The following is a 21,116-nucleotide window of genomic DNA, read 5'->3' as shown; positions in this document are numbered from 1 at the left end:
TTAGATGTACTAGTTATTGATTTATGAATGCTATTAAAAGCGCGGCTAGATCAGCAGTTTTCTTTTTATTATTTTATAGATATTTTCACATACTGGTTCTTATATTGAAGTTTATATTGCATTGTGGCTTTTGCTTTTCTTTTGATAAATTCCATAGCCACTTCATAAAAAGGGTTTTCTGGTTGAAATCCACCCTCTTGCGGTAAAAAATCAAGAATTCTTTTTTTTTTTTTTTTTTTTTTTTGGGTATGGGTTAGTAAGGATGAAGGTTATAAACGGTAGCCATGGAAATTATATTCAAAAAATTCTTTTTATATTGTCTCCTTCTCTTTTCATTGATAGCTCTCTTGGAAGTATCAGAACAAGATTTAAGCACACGCTGTATTTCAGGATGAAGTTCCATGTGTTGTTAAGAAGACTACTACTAGAAGTAAGAGCAGTAAATCAGGTCATATTTCTGCTTAAGACAACTTCATCATGTTATCTACTAACTACTACAACCAGCTTGGGAAGTTATATGAAGCATTTGTTTGCCTATGACTTGGCATCAGTAACGGATTGTGAGCTCAAATCTTAAAGTTCTTGAGCTCTCTCCCTTATTAGCATGATCTCAAGAGATTCAAGGTTTCAGATTGTGCAAGTCTAACAAGTTATCGTCAAGATTTCCTTGGCTTTAAGTCATCCCAAGCCATGTTTACGGCGTCATTCCTCAAAAACTCTTTCAAAGTTCCAGGACTTTAATTGCGGCACATTATTCTCTTATCACTATTGTAACCAGAGATGTACAGAAATGTTCATTTATTGTGTATGTTAGGTGAGCTACCAGTTGCAGATTTAATTAAAAAGCACATCAAGTAGATTACTTATTCAATAGTCCTCATCGTGGACATTTAATAAAGGAAGACACCGAATAGACTCAAGTTTCCTTATCTTTTCCTTTTGGAGATGACTTGAACCATGGTATCCAAACAGATGTTGTCCTCTGGTAAAGCTTGTATGCTTCAGCTCTGTAGGCTTGCTTAAGCATCTTATTCTCAACAAGCACAGTGACATGTGCAAGGCACATGCTATTAATGAGTGCACCGACAAAAGTCCAAGCCTGACCCAGGTTCCAGGCAAAAAGGACGAGTCCCCACCACCATAACTGCTCCCCAAAATAGTTTGGATGTCGTGAATACCTCCAGAGGCCTTCGTCAAGATTGGGAACCATTGGCTCGCCAAGCTCTTTTAGTTTCTGATTTCTGCTCACAAAACTGTAGAGCTGTGTATCTGCATAATAGGCAATTATAATGGCAGGCAAGCAGATAAATACGGCAATGAAATCCCAGATATTCAATGGCTTGTCTTCAGAGTGGACAACATACATAGACAGGCATATTCCCATCAGAAAAACCTGCAAAATCAGGTCATAGAACAAAAATAAATAACACCATAAAGGATGATAAAGGTGTCACGAGCATTTCTCTGTTCCCCCACCTGGTCAACTGCAATTTGTCACATTTCGAGATATTACAGCAACCGTACTTGATTTACACAATTAATTCAAACAAGAATATGATCTTTACCAGTTCCATGCTTTTGAGCAAAATGTTTTGTTTATATGGTTGCGCAAGCAGAAGATACTAATTAAAGTTTGTGGTACTTATGAAATAGGAGAAGACTCGGAGCACTTCCCTGTTATGATGGGGTTGCATCAGGGATTAGCTCTTAGCCCGTTTCTATTCGCCCTGGTGATGGATGAATTGACGCGACAAAAACAAGGTGAGGTGCCTTGGTGTATGTTGTTCGTGGATGACATAGTCCTGATTGACGAGACTCGCAACGGAGTTAACGATAAGCTGGAGGGCTGGAGACAGACGTTGGAGTCTAAAGGATTTAAATTGAGTAGGACCAAGACGGAATACTTAGAGTGCAGGTTCAGTGGCCTACCGCGTGAGGCTGACGAGGAAAGGAGGCTTGGTACCCAGGTCATTCAAAAGAAAGGAAGTTTCAAGTATCTTGGGTCTATTATACAGGGAGATGGGGATATCGACGACGATGTTTCACATCGTATTGGTGCAGGGTGGATGAAATGGAGGCTCGCCTTCGGAGTGCTGTGTGATAAGAAAGTGCCACCAAAACTTAAAGGCAAGTTCTACAAAGTGGTGGTTAGACCGACTTTATTGTACGGCGCGGAGTGTTGGCCAGTCAAGAAATTACACGTTCAGAAGATGAAAGTCGCGAAAATGCGAATGCTGCGGTGGATGTGTGAGCACACTAGGAGGGATGGAATTAGGAATGAAGATATCCGAGACAAGGTGGGAGTGGCATCGGTGGAGGACAAGATGCGGGAAGCGAGACTGAGATGGTTTGGGCATGTGAAGAGGAGAGACACAGATGCCCCAATGCGGAGGTGTGAGAGGTTGGCTATGGACGGTTTCAGGAGAGGCAAAGGGAGGCCGAAGAAGTATTAGGGAGAGGTGATTAGACAGGATATGACACAGTTTCAGCTCACCGAGGACATGACCTTAGATAGAAGGTTGTGGAGGACTCAGATTAGGATAGAAGGCTAGGTGGCTTATCCTTTCACCATAGTAGTTGTAGTTTTGCTCATTTGTTTATTCCATTTGATTTCTGCATTTGATTGTTGCTTATATTTGTTGGGCCGTTGTACTTTGGCTATCTTATTTATCTATAGTAATTAATGCTCCTTTCTCTCCGGACTGTTCTACCATGACTTTCTCTCTTTTGTTATTCCTTGTTTTCATATTGTTTTCGATATGCTTGGTCCTATCTGACCTTCTGTCTTGTTTTCCTCTCTTGTTCTCCTCTCTTGAGCCGAGGGTCTTTCGGAAACAACCGCCCTACCTTTCAAGGTGGGGGTTAGGTCTGCGTACACTCTATCCTCCCCAGACCCCACATGGTGGGATTATATTGGGCTTGTTGTTGTTGTTGTTGTTGTTGTTGGTACTTATGAAATAGTTGATCATTTTGCATCTGAAAACTGCCTTATAAAAACATGAATGGGCTGAATAATTAATAGGACCTTGTGTTTGAAATCACTAGAGATGGTATCATCTGAACAGCAGAAACTTTGAAGGAAAACTCAGAATGGATTTCTTGTTTATGGCTAGATTGAGCAGCAGAACTTCCAGCACACTCGAAGACAACGCGACAAATCTATGTAAGCAATTAGGTAAGCTATGTCTAGCTGAAGGAAAATTCTATAGCAGGCAATGTTAGTGGGCTTTAAAATCACACAATAAATCCTTTCTCTAGTTAGTAATGTGGATTTTGTCCCCTAGAATTCTTATGAATGGGACTCTTCTTATTTACACCATAACAATTCTTTGGTTATCAAAAAAAATGGGACTCTTCTCATTGCACAACAAAATTACCAAGAAAAGAAGTCTGACATTAAGTGAAGTTGCATAAATAATCATCCATATTTTCTAATACCTTCTAAACAGAGTTCTCAATTTGAATAAATAATTCACTGATAAATAAGTGCTTCAGTTTGTCAATAAATTGATGACTGCCTTGCTGATTTCTCGTCTATAGGCTTACACAGTTTCTAGCCATTAGTCAGCCATTATGCATTATTATGATCTCAATATAATACCAATGAATGATTATGAGTAAAAAAAGCAATAAAAAATCCAATATAGAAGATTATTTCTAAAAGCACAGGATATGACTGATTAACTGATGTTAAAAAATTTAATGTAGGTTCATTAGAACCATATAAAGCAAAACCCAAAACTCCCATTAAGAGAAAAAACAGACCCCCCTGCCGTGTTTACCAACTACACATTGTCTAACCAAATCCAATTCTCTATCGATACGTTCCTTAAAAAAGTCCGATTCGGGCAGATTCTTCCCCCAACTAATATTTTTTATTGTTTTCAACTGATTTTTTTTTTCATTATTCAATATTTATATTGACAACATTGTAATGCTACAATCAGTCCATAAATTGTTAAAACTTCCATAAAAGACTAGCAGATAAAAGACTGACCTGTTGAGAGACATAAACAACAAAGAAAGAGATCCACCACCAGTGCTTGGGGTACTGGTGGCTAATATCTGTAAATCTCCAATCTTGCCTGTGTCCCCACTGCCAATTCTCACGCCGGAAGTAGTTATGAGTAAGTCGAATACTCCAAATCCAAGTTAAAAGTATAACCACCTTGGACCTCCAAACATTATACTGTGCCAATGGATGATTTGCATAGAAATGCACTAGCATTACTGGAATCACAGTCCAGTACAAATCTATCATCTGAAAAATCAAATTCCAAAAATAACCCTATTCATCAAATCAATCAAAAATCACAACTCTACACAAAATATGACTCCCTCCTTTTCACTTCAGTTGTCCAAAGCTGATGGCCATCTTGGCCCATTTTTTATACTAATCTTTGACTTTAGTCTTCATCACGAAAAATAACAGTCGACTCTAGTTAAAATAGAAAACAAGCACTACTCTCTCCGTCCCAAAATACTAGCCACATTTATTTTTTCGAAAATCAAACGATATAAACTTTGACCAACAGTTTAAGATGATTGATATGGGAAAAATTGTAACTTACAGTACTATTTGTATAACTTTTCAGTATCTAAATTTTAGTTTCAAAATAATAACTTATTCTAATCTAATTTAGCTCCGACGATTAGTCAAATTGACTCTCGAGAAGCGAAACATAACATGCATTTTGGGACAGAGGGAGTATAACATGACTAAGTTTTTTCTCCAAAATGATACAAAAATATATCGGTAGTAACTTCATAAATATAACTGCAAGAATCCTAGTAAATTTGAAATACAAATATATCATATTACCACACTTGAACAAAAACTCAATTCAACTCTAATAAAAGATTCATTTGGTTCATTTGAAATAAAATTTAAATATTTAGAAACTGCATAAAAAGTAGTATAAGTCAGAATGGCTAGAAATTCAAAATATTTAGAAAGTTATTAAAAAAAATTATACAAATAGTAACTAAGACAAACAAATTGAGTCTGAGGGAGTAGTAAATTCGAAATACAAATCTATCATCTAATCTAATTACCAGAATTCAACAAAAAATCAATTCAAATCTGATTATTACCCAGTGACTGGATTGGAGAAGACCAATGAGCCAGAAGAGGAGGTTGACATTGAGGAAAAACAAGAGATTAGCAAATAGAAAGGGGTGTTGGTAGCACCAATTGTAGAGTGGATGATCCTGTTCATCATGGTATTGGCTAAGGAAAGATAGGTAGAAGAGTAGTGAGGGAAGTGGAGCAACAAATGCAATCAAAGCATTCTTGAAATTGCTATGAGTAGCCATATATGCCCAGTCAGTAGAGTTGACTCACTGACTTGTGGAGGGCACTTTATATTGTCAAATGGAAGTGAGTGTGGTGAAATCAAAAAATTGCACAGATTGCCCTCTTTTGGGGTGGTCTTTAAATATTGCCCCTCGAATTTGTGCTGTTTAAGTTTCTTCGCTTGAAAATGACCTTATACCTGAGGTTCTGGGTTCGAACCCCACTCAAGCATAAATTAAAAAAAATCGCAAGACAACGCTTGGGTCCCGTGTATGCCGGACTCGGCATACACTTGTTAAAGAATAACTAAAGTTATGCTGAATCCGGCATACTAATGCCTTGCAGGCAAACTTTTAGTTAAGCCTTAATTAAAAGTCTGCCCATAAGATAGAATTTTTCCTTAAAATATAGTTTAGTTATGCCTTATGGGGCAGATTTTTAGTTAAGGCATAACTAAAAGTATACCCCATAATGCATAATTTTTTCTTAGGACATAGACTTTGCCTTATAAGACAAACTTTTAGTTATGCCTTAATGAAAAGTTTCGCCTTATGGGGCATACTTTTAATTATGCTTGATGGGGCAGACTTTTAGTTAAGACATAACTACAAGTATGCCCCTAAGGCGGAACTTTTTCCTTAAGGCATAAACTTTGCCTTATAAGGCGGCACTTATAGTTATGCCGGGTCCAGCATAACTTTAGTTATTCCTTAAGAAGTGTATGTCGGGTCCGGCATACACGCGACCCAATCCTTGCTTTGCGGTTTTTTTTTTAATTTATGCCTGAGCTGGGGTTCGAACCCAGAACCTCATGATTTCTACGCGAAGCTCAGAATTGCAACGCGAAGGACAAAAACTAAAGACCAACATTTTGAGGGGCAAAAACTAAAGACCATCCCAAAGGAAGGGCAATCCTGCGAATTGCCCTGGTGAAATTGTTCACAAAGTCCGAGCTGTTTCGGGCGCAGAAGCATCCGAATGAAAGTTGATAAGTGAATGAGACTTACCGGTGCTTACGCCAAATGAATGAATAGATATATTTGTATGAATATACAAACACATCACTTAACTATGGTTAATTAATATATATATATATATATATATATATATATATATATATATATATATATATATATATTACTTTACTATTATATATAAGTGAGGATGTGAGGTTTTTGTCATCCTCACATCCTCATAGCATCGAATAAGGGTGTTACACGTGGCTGCTTACATTTCCTTGCATTTTTTCATTTTTGTCCTAATTCATTTCTGATACTTCCACATGGGCTTTATATATAATTGGTGTCCTCTGTAACTTTAAAAAATTAGACGCAAATAGTTGCTTAACGCGACATAGTCCAAACATAAACTACGTGGACGGCCAAACCATTATCCGCCATCTCTTTGTTTTAATCGGTTTCATTTCATGGTCTTTTCTTCTTTGTTTATGTTTTTATAAAAATAATATTAGTAAAATTTTAACAGCTTTAAGGGATGTTTTTTTTTTTCAACATATGAAGCAAAGTTCTACAATAAACAACTTAATAAAAAAGGCCTAAAGCTTCTTCCAAGAAGGAAATTGCACGTGATATTTGGAGGTTAAAATTGAGGGATAAACTATAAGTCGACAGGGGTATTCACGGTTTGGTTAAAAATCGGTCCAAATCGTAAATTGAATCAAATCGATTAAATAAATAGATAGTTGTTTGGGTTTTGATTTGATTTTAAATTTTAAAAATCAATATTATCCGGTTTAGTTTCGTTTTATTAAAAACAAATCGAAGAAAAAATCAAGTCAACCCGATAAAATAATAAACACAATTTTTATAATTATATATACAATAAATATATTAACTTTTATAAATAATTTTATACTTTGTTTACTTTGTCATTAAAATTTTCTTTATCTCTATTAGACTGATGAACTTTACATCTTAAGCCCACTTTTTAAAAGAAATTCATAAGTCCAAACTCATTTATTCAAAGAAATAACTATGAGATTTACCTTATAAAATAAGTTGTATTTCTTATAAACTCTATTCACTTGAGTAAAATTTAAAGATCTTACGACAAGGAAAATATTTATACATAATAGTGCTCACCATACTGTTTTTTATAATTGGTTGTGTTGTGTAACTTTTTTTAAAAATCTCTTCTTGCTGCTTATTAGATTAATCATTTGATCCATAATATATGATGGTTTTAGTTTTTATATTTAGTCTGAAATAAATATTCTTTTATACAATCAAGCAAGATTCTTTTTTCAAGATTTACCCTTATTTATATAATTTTTACATAATCAAGAAATCATATTAGATTGATAGTATTTAATTATAGATAATTTAGAGAAAAAAACTTTTTACTTTTCAGGGTGAGTAATTTATTTAAGGGTATGCCCAAGTTAAAAACACCATATAATTTAAATCAGATTAAGACATTAAGTACCTTTTACATTATTAATTTTTCCTTAGACCAGTAAAATTTAGGTAACTTTGGAACCCAATTTTTTTTCAATTGAAGCATTTATTAAGTCTTATTTTACATTTAAACATGCATCTCATGTCATATTTTTCTCTCCCTATTTTTCTCTCTATTTATTTTAAACCTCTAAAATTTTGCTTCTTTAGTGAAATCACATGTGCTTACAAATCCGAGAAGTAAAATTAGTGAATGGTCTTGTATATTGTTGAAAATGAAGGTAGCATTATTAGTCAATATGCGATTATTCTTGGGGCTCATCGAATTATTTTGGTTATTTCTTGAATTTCGTCTAAAAATAAAGTTAACATCTTCATTTAACTAGCATAAAGCCTCGACACACAAAATAAATGAGTGAAAATTAATAAATACCCAAAGAAATCTATTTCTATCTATAATTAAAAATCTCAATCTCACAAAATTATAAAAATACAAAAATAATTTTCAGTTTATAATCTTGCCAAATTGTAATAAACATACTTTATCATGTTTATAGAATATTGAATCATTTGCATCCCTTTGATATTTGCTAATTTTTCTACCAAACTTGCTTTCTCATAAATAACTTTTTCTTTAAAAATTATTCAAATTTCACAGACAAATGTGGTATAAATTATATTTATTGATAAAAAGTTATATATTATTATTATATCTTGAGTTTGGGCCCGGGCCTCCGACAACTAGTGTGTGTGTGTGTATATATATATATATATATATATATATATATGTATGTATGTATGTATGTATGTATGTATATAACATATAAAATTACATTTGCATAGTCATATTTTTAAATTACACCCCGCATAGCTATTTTTTCACGATATACAACATTATACAACTTTATACAGTTGGAGTAGATAATGTATCAACCTTGTATAAAAGTGTATAATAATGTATAAGAGGTGTTTATACACATTTTTACACTGTTATATAAGATTATACAAATTTATACAAGAGGTGCAAAACACTTTTACACTAGTATACAATATTATACAAACTTATACAAGAGGTATTTATACATAAAGGGGTTTATACATAATATATAGAGGTGTTTATACACACTTCTACGCCGTATAAAAGTGTAGCGTTACAATTGTGAAACAAAATTTAAATACTTAAAAAACAAAAAGAATAAAAAATTGCATAAGGAAGAATAAATCATCAGCAATTGCTGTTGCTGATTGTGTTGCCGGAGAAAGCGGTAACGTGGGTAATTTTTGAAACATGGGCTAAATTGGGTAATTAACTTTTCTAAATCTACATATAGTGTAAAAATCCATATATATATATATATATATATTCATTCCATTAAATTACTTAACTACAGTAAGCTATATGAGTTTGGTATAAACACCCGATTGTGAATAAGCTTTTACCTTGTGGCAACGAATAACCTGAATTAATTTTCTATGTAAAAATGCTAATTTTTCAACTTGTAATTTTTAGAGTAAATTTCATTTAACTCCTTTAACTTTGCGAAATAATAGCCCCTTCATTTTTCAAATGAGCTAATAAACCTACTTGATCATCAATTAACGGCCAAAATTGAGTTGAATCGTTGCATGTAATTTCAAAACATAAAAATAACCTTCAATTATGATCAACAATAAATTACTTATCTAAAAAATGAAATGAATAACTAAAAGTACCTAATATATTATATAAAAATGAGTAATTTTATTTAATTTACCTTAAAAAAAGATATAGGTAAAGAAATAATACGACATGAATATCTTTTGGATGAAATAAGAAATCATTTAAATTACCAGCTTCAGGTTTGATTTCAAAAATTTGAAATATATTATCATTCAAAATGTTATATTTTATTTTAAAACCAATTACAATGAAATATTATTAAAACACCTATTACACCCTTAGTATGTAAAATTGACATAAAAATAGAATAAATGCTTTACAGAAAATTGATTAGTTGAAGTACAATTTCAATACTAGTAATAATACAAGTAACAAGATGGATCAAGAAAAAATTGAAGCTCAAAAAAAAAAAAAAAAACCATAAAGCAAAACGAGACTTTGAAAATCAAAAGAAGAGCTAAAGGATCAAAATAGAAGCATGAAAATATAAAATTCTATACAGTATCATACAGTTGCTTAAATTTTTTAATTATTGAAAAAATACATATTATAATCCATGTTTGTTGATGGTTGTTTTTGACATTTTAAATATATATGCAACGATCCAATTATCTATTGCTGCTGATTTAAAATTAAGAGGAATTTATTATCCCTTTCAAAAGATAAAGGAGGTATTATTTCTCAAAATCAAAAAAGTTAAGGTGGTTAAGTGAGATTTACTCTTTCTATACTGTTAGGATGAGATAAAATGCATTGATGTGTAAAACTTCTTATAAATAAATGAAGTCTGTATATAGCTATTTTATTTGTATTATTTTATATAACACTTAGTCTGTTTAATTTGTCTAACAAAGAGTGATAACTTTTTATATTTAAAAATAAATTTATTTTAAATTTTTTATTTTACGTTTAATAATTATTTATAACTATACAAATATTTATGACTTGTTTTTATTATAATTTTAAAACTCTATTTGGTGCGTAATCAAACACATCCCTAAGATGACAAAGGAAGTGTTACATTTTAGTGGGGATGTAGAATGGACCATTACGCAAGATGGAATGGAAGAAGGGCTACATTTTAGCATGGATGTAGAATGGAGAAACCACAACAACAACATACCCAATATAATTCCACAAGTAGGGTTTAGAGAGGGTAGAGTATACGCAGATCTTACCCGTACCTTGGGAGGTAGAGAGGTTGTTTCCGATAGACACTCGGCTCAGGATAAAGCAAAAACAAAGTAGGCCAAAAAGGAAAAAGGGGCAGCAACTACAACAAAACAATACGCTAAGCAAATAACAAAAGACAATAGATAGTAACAGAAATCAAAGGACAAGAAACTACATGAGAAATACTAAGACCATCAGTAAGGAAAGAAAAGTGAGACAATGCTCTACTACCTACTAACCTGTTACCCTAATACGCGTCTTCCACAACCTCCTATCTAAGGCCATGTCCTCGATAAGCTGTAACTATGTCATGTCCTGTCTAATCACTTCTTCCCAATACTTTTTCGGTCTATCTAACTAACCTAAAGCCATCCATAGCCAACTTCTCACGCCTCTGCATTGGGGTATCCGTATATCTCCTCTCACATGCCCGAACCATCTAAGCCTCACTTCACGCATCTTGTCTTCCATCAAGGCCACTCCCACCTTGTTCCCGATATCTTCATTTTAAATCCTATCTCTTCTAGTATGCCCACACATCCATCGCAACATCCTCATTTCCGCAACTTTAATTTTCTGAACGTGAGAGTTCTTGACTGGCCAACACATCGCTCATACTAGTGCAAGTATTATTTTTCTATTTTTTCACTCATTCAATATGGAAGGTTTGATTGAGGGGATTCAAAAATTTGAATGTATGTACATTTATGAATTGAAACCTTGCCAGACAGCACGCAGGTATATCAAAGACAATTAAGCTTCGTTCATAACAGGGTGAGTTGTGAATATTTGAAAACTGCAGCATGTTTTAGTTGCAAAGTCGTTCTATACAGGCTTGTAGGTTTTCAAATTGACCAGAGATTTCCAGTTAAGGATTATAGTCCACGAGGTTTCTTTCATTGGCAGTATGGCTACAAATGTTTTTCAATAGAGTGAACAAAGAAATGCTCAGAGATAACATTAAGTAGAATGACAAGATTGAAGTACTAAGATAACAGGAGTTTATTGCTTTCAAGGACTTCAGTTGATTTACAATCCTTCATATACAAAGTGGCAAAGTTGGGAACCAATACTGCTGGATTTTACATATAATTGTAAGATGAAAATCCTATCCCATTCACCTTGAGGAAGTTGTATATTGGTCCCTGTTCAAACAAGCATCCAAAAACAAATCAGAAAATAACACAGAGACGTGAGGAACAAGAAAAGAACCACAATTGGTAAGTATAAAGAATGACTAGAAGCAACAAATATTCATACTAACTTTGCAAATTTGTATAGATAGAAGGTATCATAAAATAAATAAAAGATGAATCATATTGACTTCAAAATAGCAGTTGAACTTCCACAAACCCGCAGTTGTTTCAAATATCTACTTGGATTCTGTCCTAGGTGTCTTAATGAAAAATCTAGATTGATGTGCTTTATCCCTCCATAGAATAGCAAGTGTCTTCCACCTGAATGTCAAGAAACTTAATGAATCTTGTATATAAATATACAGTACCTTTTCTCTTCCAAAAGAAAGGAAGTGTATTTAACATTCCATGATGAGAAAACCAATATACAGATGGGTGTTTCCAGTAGAAACACTATTGTTCAAGTGTTCTTCTATTTTTTGATATTTATATGCACCGAGTCACTGACAGTTGAAATTAGTTTTGAACCATTTCTCGAGTGAATACCAGCAATAATTTCCTTATAAAAACATGTCACTATGTGGATTCCAACATCCCAATCTCAAAGAAAAGAAATGGTCCTGATGATTTCATGTTACAAGAAATAAAGCACCACGTCATTTTACAATTCAAATTGCACTTCTATTCATCACACTTCAAGATGCAATTATTGACTTACAAAATACTATTGAACAATGTACCTTGTGTATGTATACGCACTCTCTCAGTTTTTGTACTTCATGGTTTCCTTCTCAAACCCAATTGTAGGGAACTGCTTTGCATACTCCTCCACGTTGTGGCGGAGTTTTGCAATCTCAGACTGGATGGAAGCACTAGACTGTAGTGTTGTCACAAAGTCTTTCAACTTTGTTCCTGGAACAACAATGGTAAGAAATATAGTGAAGGGAGGATTTTTTTGGTTAAGCAACTGAGGTGACAACATCTAAAGAGAATCATCCAATCAAGAACTAGAAAAAATGTAGTGCACATTACTCAAATTAAAAGAAACGGCTAGTACTTAGATTCATATGCATAAAGAGTCAGATGGAAGTCTATGGACTAATATTGTGCCATTACAGGCATTCAGAAATATTTGGAAGCTTACTGACCTGAGGTTTCAGCCTTAATTTTCAATGCTATCTTCACAGCAGCATCAAAGAATTCAGCAACTTTCACAAAATCTTCCTCAATAAATCCCCTGGAAGTGAGTGCAGGAGTTCCTACATACCAATTTTCGTCAAGTTTGTATGGAAGAATAACGAAATGGTAAAGAAAATCTCACAGGGAAATATTATGTACCCATTCTGATTCCACCAGGGACCATTGCAGATACGTCTCCTGGAACAGTGTTCTTATTGGCTGCAATATGTACCGCTTCCAAAACCTTTTCAACCCTAGAACCATCAATGCCCTGTAGAATCACAAGGTCAATATTGTAGCATTTTCTATCTTTCACAAAAATGCACTCATTCTCTAATACCTAATCTAGACAAGGGAGGTTGGTGTAACAAGTGCCCTTGCATAATTTGTTAGGCTAACAAACTCATGGATGAAATTGTCTCCCTAGTCCTCAAAGTTTGAAAGCTTTTAAATTACCTTGTTTTTCAGGTTCACCAAAACCAAGTGATTCTCTGTTCCACCAGAAACAAGTTCATAACCGTTCTCCGCCAAAGCCTGCAGGATGGGAAATTTGCCGCAGAAATGAAGGAATCTAATATTGCAGAGATTTGATTAAACCATGTACCAATTAGGTGGCTGAAATTAAACTACTGGATTAATGAAGTTGTGCTTCAAATGGAAATCACATATGCATCTCACCTGTGCAAATTTTGAGCTGTTGGTGAGGCATTGCTCTTGGTAAGCTTTGTATTCTGGAGTCATTGCCTGCAATTCCGTTCCTCGTGAGCACTTATTACTCAAGAAAAGACAAATAGTAGCAGAAGCATATAGAGTATGAGAATAATCAATATCAATGGTCATATTTAACTGAAGAAAAATTCAAAGAGAGGTGGACAGCTTCATGAAGTAATTGAAGTTGGAAAAGGAAAAAAACATGTAATCATTTCCATGCATTTGGAGGTCATTCTTCCAGAGTTTCTTTTGAATACATTAAAGCATAAATCACACTCTTTCATATTTTTGAACCTTTAGTTTCAGTGTGCAGTCTTCAAGACCTAATAGCTGCTTCGCAAGTTCTCAAATTTCAAAGAATATATTCAGATTTCTCAGATATGTTAGTTCCAACAGAAGCTGATCGAAAAACAGTTATGCAAATATTAGTAATTGAATTTTCCATCTTTCTCAAAACCATTTGCTGAAAAAGCTCCAGACTCAAAACCATTCAGTTCTTAATACCCAAGAGGCTTATTTTAGCAACCATCAGCTAGGGAACATGATCTAGTATTTGCACGAAGCGAGTTAAACCATAATATATTAAGCCAATTGCACTGCGATTATAAATATTATCAATAAATGTTGTTTAAAAGATACAAAACCTGTTTCAAAGCGACTGCCAAGCCTGTAATTGTATGATTGTGGGGACCACCTTGAAGTCCAGGAAAGACTGCCTGGTTAATTTTGTCTTCATAGTCGTACATCACCTTCATAAAGAACGCAAGAAAATATTTAATTAAATCAGATACTGGGGGATATGTCCTAGATTAGCTAACAATGAAGAAGAGAGCTTGAAATAATGGGTGATATATCTCTTGATATCAGAGCTAACCTCCTTGCCTTGCTTGTTAACCTCCTTCACACCCTTCCTGAAGAAAATCATGGCACCCCGGGGTCCACGAAGGGACTTGTGGGTTGTGGTAGTCACAACATCTGCATAATCAAATGGTGATGGGATGACTCCAGCTGCAACTAACCCACTAATATGAGCCATATCTGCCAACATGACAGCTTTCTGTTTGTCACAAACCTGTAAAATACACAGGAGGTCGGCACGAGTTCAATTTTATTCCATCAAAAATCACTTAACTTGATCTACATAACTAAAGCAACTACTGTGTAATAGTCTGGTGAAGTTTACCTTTCGGATGCGTGCATAGTCATAAAGACGTGCATAAGCACTAGCACCAGCGACAATCAACTTTGGCCTAAAGAGTGTGGCACTTTTCTCAAGCTGCAAAGGAAAATCACAATTAAAGGAAAGGTTCCGAAGGAGAGGCATCAGTTATTGCAAATTCAATGTCACGAATTATGAAGAGATAATAGATGGTCTGCAAATCTTGAATAATACTACTTATTACAGACTAAACATTTCCGTCTCTCCTGCATACGTCCTAATGTAACTGGATGAATAATCCCTTGTAATATGCAAAAAGAAAGGCCAAAGAATCTGATAAATGAAATCCACTGAAAATCATTCAGGACGTTAAATTGTAATGGACTCTGTAAAGCAGGCCAATTTCAAAACAAACTGCAATAGACATTTCAAATATGCAGTGTAAGAAGCTCAATTTCATTTTCAATTTTCAGAAAGATATAGTGAATTATTGTTCCCCCTTCGCGAAAAAAGAAAAGAAATAAGAACCTCTATATTAGCTCATTACTAAAAGACATTTAGTTGTCCTTTTCCTTCCACTGACGCGGCATTCCCACTATTTTCTTTTCAAATATCTTCCAATATTGTATCTGAAATCTTACATATTTCTTATATGAAAGTTACCATTTTTTTTGTTATCTACTTTTGTTATTATTTTGAGAACTTATGCGGACAAATAAAGAATGTTAAGTGCAAATTCCACTTAATCCTTAAGTAAGGTAAATAATAACATAAAGAGTTCAAAGGAAGGGATACCTATTTGTTACTTATTCAAATAATTGTAACCAAATCTAACATAATTTCTCATATTGTTGACAGGATAAATATAGTGTGGTTCGTTCATGCTTGAAGGCTCAATAACTAGTAATTTACTGTGCCTTTGCTTTCTCTTTTTCCTATTTTTCTTTATGCTTTTTCAACAATTTCAGGGGAAGTGTGGACCAAAAAGATGTACCTATAGCAGCTAGCCTTTTGTCATTTTTACTTTGTTTTATTTTCTGTATCAAGTATCAACCTTTATCATAGAATTAATGAAGTGATTTTTCCAATGCCAATTGTAGATATAAGACTGCACTATTCAAGAAGACATGCTAGATATGAAATGAAGCATAATAAGAAAACTACCTGGTCATAGTCAATATAGCCAGTGCTCTCATTCAGCCTGTATGGCATAGTCTCAAAAAATATAGAGACGGCAGATATCTTCTTTGTATCGGTCTGTGATATTTAAACACAACATGAGACAAGACATACATAACATAATTAAAATGAATCTATCGAATAGCTTCACCAAACAGTAGAGATTGTTACGCTGACTCCAACTCCAGACACATACAACATATAATTGACACATGGACAACAACACGAGTCATTTCATATTTCCTTTCTCAAACAACTACTTGAAGTTGTAGATTTCAGAACAAACATGCACCAAAAGTAAGTCAACTTTCACAGGAGTTAGAGCCAGCTAATGAATAACAGAAATTCCTGAAATGCTATGTCTTCAGAACTTTCATATAATATTTGCATGATCTGAAAGCAGATTTTTAAGTTTTTTTAAGTGATACAGTGTTAATTAAATTCAGAATCACAGAATAGAAAATACATAGCATTTTCATATTAGCAAAATCTTAGTTTAAGTTTTATATCAGATAAAGCTAATGGTGCATAGCCTAGAACCTAGTGAAGCTTTTAACCCACAAGAAAGCTAAAGCAGATGACAGGGGAAACAGAAAAGTAATATAACCAAATGTGCTTAAAGGAATCCCAGAAAACCATTACTCATTAAGGAATGAGTAAGTATTCGCACCACAACAACCGTGTAAGTTTCCTATGTGCTTGGACTTTTGACGCTGGAAGCCAGATAATAAAACAATAGAACATAGAAGCACCTGATATCCATGAGAAAGATGTCCACCGTGAGGAAGATCAAGGGCCATTATTCTTTCATGAGGTTTTAATAATGCAGTGTAAACATGAAAATTAGCAGGTGATCCTGACAGAGGCTGCACATTCACTGCATCAGAAAGGTTAATTGGAGGTGAGTACAGTTTTTCTAGCAGTAGCTAAGTGTTTTGGCCTGCGAAATTCTGAAATATAAGTTTCAACTATGTAGAAGTTGATTAGTCAAATTACCTCCCCATTTTGCAGGATCCAATCGAAATGCCTGTAAAGCACGTTTTTGGCATAAGGTTTCTGCCATGTCAATAAACCTGGACAGCCACTCATTCTTTCAGAATAAAAGTAGAAATTACAGCGGCTGATGTATAGTGTCAGAGTACTTGGGAAAAATTAAACAAATTTAGAGCATTTCTGCGTACTCGTTTCCTCCATAGTATCTAGCCCCTGGATATCCTTCACTGTACTTGTTTGTCATAACAGATCCAACAGCTTGCATGACAGACACAGAAGTGAAATTTTCTGAAGGAATGAGTTCAAGTCCCTACAAACAGAAATTTTCAACTCTTGTAACTTATTAAGTATCAGCTTCCAAACCAAACAGAAACTTTGAATTTTACATGAAAAAAACAGTACCAACAGAAATAGATAACTACAGCAGATAAGATGACTAAAGGAACAAACTTTTTTTTAATCTTAGAAACTCCAAAGGCGTCAAATATTTTTAAGGTAAAGTGTGATAGGAAAATTTCAAAAATTAAGCTTTCCAACCTACAAAGCTCAAAGACATTTCAAACAGACTAGTTTATCAGTATTCAATTACAACCCAAAAAAGCAGACAGACTACTTTACTAATAGTATTCAGTTAGAAACCAAAACAACACATAAATGGACTCAAATATTTATTGTTCAAGTTTCCAGCTTGCTACTAATTGAAATAAGTTCATTTCTAAACCTCAAATTGGATTATAACCCGATCTACAGAAACCTTCTTTCTCTCGGTAGATTGGATTATAAACATATAGAAGGACTCAACCCATGAATGATTAAGTATAAATGCAAGAAGAAAAAGAAATATATTGAAGAAAAGATAGAACCTTCCACTGGCGTGCTTTTTCATGCTCGATAATGTCAGCAATTTCTGGATCAACTTCCTCTAGAGGGGCATTCAGTTGCTTTGGCCACTGGAATTCCCGGTCTCCAAGTTAGAACATACAAGCAGAAATCAAATAGCAATACATCTCCAGTTTCATAAATATTCAAAAGCTTACCGTGACACCATTTTTTTCCTTCTCGTAAACAGCTTCATTAGGCAACGATGACTGCAAAATGAAGTTAAATAAACTTAACCCTCCAATAAATTAACAGCAAAATCAGAGATGGATACAACCTATGCACTATGAGTTCAACTGAACTTCGCTAGCGTTTGGACATAGATTTGGTTGAAACTTAAAAAAAAAAAAAGCTTTTAAAGATGAGATAAATATTGATTTTTGGAAGTTGAAATTGTGTTTAGACATGCATTTTCCTTGGAAGTTAAAATTTTGTGAGTAGAAAACTTCAAACACTGGTCACTTTTTATAACCAAACAATGTTTTCATATCTTTTTGAAAAAAACTCATGGCTAAACGTGAGCTTAGTATTTTTGACAAACATAGACATAGATACGTGAAACCCCATTAAATTTTTAGTAAAATGTTATATTCTAAACGCATAATTTCGAATGTATCATAAGTTCAGTCTTGAGAACCTTAAAATTTTGAATCGGCCTGGAATTAAAAATTTGAACAAAAAAAGAAAAGGACGAACCATGTAATAGAGAGAGCCGCCATTATGGAGACGCTTAATGGGTTTGTCAACAGAAGAGGAAAGTCTACGAAGAGCCGTTGCCATGGCCATTCTCAGCCTTCTCCTCCTGCTTTAGGCACCCAATGAATGAGTCACTTTTGAGTTTTGTAATGTGTGATCAAATTTGGATGGTCAAGGAAATATCGTTAAATTTATGGTGGCTATGGCTCCAGATACATACGTTACATATCCATTCTATCCCACAAGAAATTTCACCAATTACTAAAGGCTATAATTTCATTATACACAACACTATTTGTTTCTTGAGATTCAAATAATGTGAAGTTTGACCAAAAATTTAAAATGCATGTTTTCACCTTATTAACATGGAAGAATTGCAATTTATACTCCCTCCGTCACAAATTGTGACTTTTCGTTTTTCTAGAGTCAAATGATTTGTTATTTGATTGCAATTTTTTTGTCGGTCTTTTAAATATTTCAAATTATTAATTATGATGACTTGTAGTATTTTTTTACTTAATTTTCAAATATGTAAATTTTACTTCAAAAAATTTAAAAATTTTATGTTCAAACACACGGTCAAAATCAAAAAATTAGACTCTCGAAAAACAAAAAGTGTCAAATAAATTGAGACAGAGGGAGTAGTACTTTTTGTATAGCTTATCCAAATTTTAATTATAAAATATTAAATTAATCTAATTCAATTCAAGTTCAAAATACTTTAAACAATCTAACTCTCGAAAACTAAAAGTATCATACAAATAATTGAAACGGAAGATTTTATTTACCTGACCCGTTCACCCTACCCAGGCACGGGGCGTCAAATGAAAAACGAGGGAAACTAACTGCTTCAACAGACCGTGGGGACAAATCTTCTTTATGTTTGTATAAACTCATGTCAAGCTATAAATTTCGATATTTAACTAATATATTTTTCGTTATATTCAACTTATATACCAACATTAATTTCTGCATCATGGTTTTACTTTTTTATGTTTGTATAAACTCATGTCAAGCTATAAATTTCAATATTTAACTAATATATTTTTCGTCATATTCAACTTATATACCAACATTAATTTCTGCATCACGGTTTTACTTTAATTGGTTATAATAGGTTATTTATTTTATTTTTTATATTACCAATTTAAATTTACTATAGTTATTGATGTGTTATTACAAGTCACTTTAAAACTTTACATTATCAATATACATAAATCAAACTTTAAATGTTGCGACTCACTTTACAAAAGATTTTCCATTTCAATTTACATACTTCCATTGTGATGCTTAGCATTTCTTAAATCCTTTTCGTTGACATAAGCATATGTGTTTTGATGATTGACAAAGTAAATGAACAAAGATAGTAAACAAGTCATAGAGACGAATCAAGTGAAACAAGTTTATGGGTCTGCAGATATGCTCTATGTGTGAATAAGACAAAGACTGCTGTAGGACAAAAATGAATGAAACAGGTTTATGGACATGTTCCATCTCAGACAGTGAGAAAGATTTTAGAGGTGGACGAACCATATACGTGGACCACGTCCAAGAACATGTTCCAGCTCACAGTCATACTGCGAGTAAGATTTGTGTTTATGGTAAAGACTTGGCGGACAAGTTTGTAGGATTTTTTGCCATATTTATCAAGATACTTCAGACTTCTACAAGGACACTGAAGCTATGTTGAAAAGCAAGAATCTCAAGTCAACTCAAACCCTAACTCTAATTATGGGCCTACCTAGTAGAGATTGAGTTCAGCCGACTTGAGGCAAACCTAGAGCTAAAAATATTCAATTCTGTTATGTCCCGTATTTTTATACATTGGGACAACCCGGATTAACTATGATAATTCAAGGCCAAGACCATTCCGGGAATTGAAGTCGGGACTTTTGACCTTTGATTTTATTTTGAGACATAAGTTATATATGAAATTGTTGGTATTGAACACTTAGGGAAAATTGGGACCACAATTCATAAATTTGGGATTAATTTACCATGGTTAGATTAGTAAGTGGGATTAAAATTTAATCACTTCATTAAATAATTAAGCCTAAGGGGCCATGTGGGCCCCACCCGAATATATATATATATATATATATATATATATATATATATATATATATATATAAAAGGAATCAAATCTGAAAATTAACAAAACAAGGTGGAATGGTGAATCATCAAGTGGGGGAGTACGTGTAACATGATGGGAAACCATATATATTTAATAGGGCATAGTGCAAATGACACTTTCAAAGTCATTTGTTGAAAATTTGCTTTCAAGAACAAGAAAAGGTACTCATAGCTGTTCGGCCAGCTTGACTTCTTTGAAGGAGAAAGCTGATTTTTATTACTTGATAAAATTTTAAGGCAAAGGAAAGGAAATGAAGGTGGAAAGGAAGGCAAGAATAAGTATAAAAGTTTAAGATACAAATTGGAGCCAAGTATTTAAGGTAAGAATTGGTCACTCCTTTTATATTTAGAATGAGTTTGGATGTGTTGTGAATATGTATAAATGTGAATTGAGTGTATAAAAAAAATAAAAAATTGCATGAAGATATTGGATTATTGTTGTTGAATTTTTAAGTGAGCCGTGGGATGGGTTTATGTGAAGTAATGCTCAAATTTCTTGTACATG

The 21,116-nt window shown here is 33.6% G+C and overlaps 2 protein-coding genes across 2 annotated transcripts; both read right to left on the bottom strand.

Moving 5' to 3' along the window:
• Window positions 1-783: 783 nt before the first annotated feature.
• Window positions 784-5,402, bottom strand: LOC132623022 (uncharacterized protein C594.04c). The gene is made up of 3 exons (XM_060337720.1): window positions 5,095-5,402; window positions 3,998-4,261; window positions 784-1,393 (listed from the first exon to the last, which is right to left on the bottom strand). The coding sequence occupies exons 1-3, from the start codon at window positions 5,314-5,316 to the stop codon at window positions 917-919; spliced, it is 963 nt and encodes a 320-aa protein (XP_060193703.1). The 5' UTR covers window positions 5,317-5,402; the 3' UTR covers window positions 784-916.
• Window positions 5,403-11,530: 6,128 nt separating this feature from the next.
• Window positions 11,531-18,654, bottom strand: LOC132622129 (serine hydroxymethyltransferase, mitochondrial-like). The gene is made up of 16 exons (XM_060336670.1): window positions 18,479-18,654; window positions 17,941-17,991; window positions 17,767-17,853; window positions 17,092-17,213; window positions 16,907-16,983; window positions 16,663-16,787; window positions 15,896-15,988; window positions 14,756-14,848; window positions 14,447-14,644; window positions 14,217-14,321; window positions 13,540-13,605; window positions 13,318-13,395; window positions 13,021-13,132; window positions 12,831-12,941; window positions 12,423-12,594; window positions 11,531-11,691 (listed from the first exon to the last, which is right to left on the bottom strand). The coding sequence occupies exons 1-15, from the start codon at window positions 18,566-18,568 to the stop codon at window positions 12,446-12,448; spliced, it is 1,557 nt and encodes a 518-aa protein (XP_060192653.1). The 5' UTR covers window positions 18,569-18,654; the 3' UTR covers window positions 11,531-11,691; window positions 12,423-12,445.
• Between the last annotated feature and the right edge of the window lie 2,462 nt (window positions 18,655-21,116).

This window comes from Lycium barbarum, chromosome 12, assembly GCF_019175385.1.
Source record: "Lycium barbarum isolate Lr01 chromosome 12, ASM1917538v2, whole genome shotgun sequence".
Lineage (NCBI taxonomy): Eukaryota > Viridiplantae > Streptophyta > Magnoliopsida > Solanales > Solanaceae > Lycium > Lycium barbarum.
This window is presented reverse-complemented; position numbering and strand designations above follow the sequence as displayed.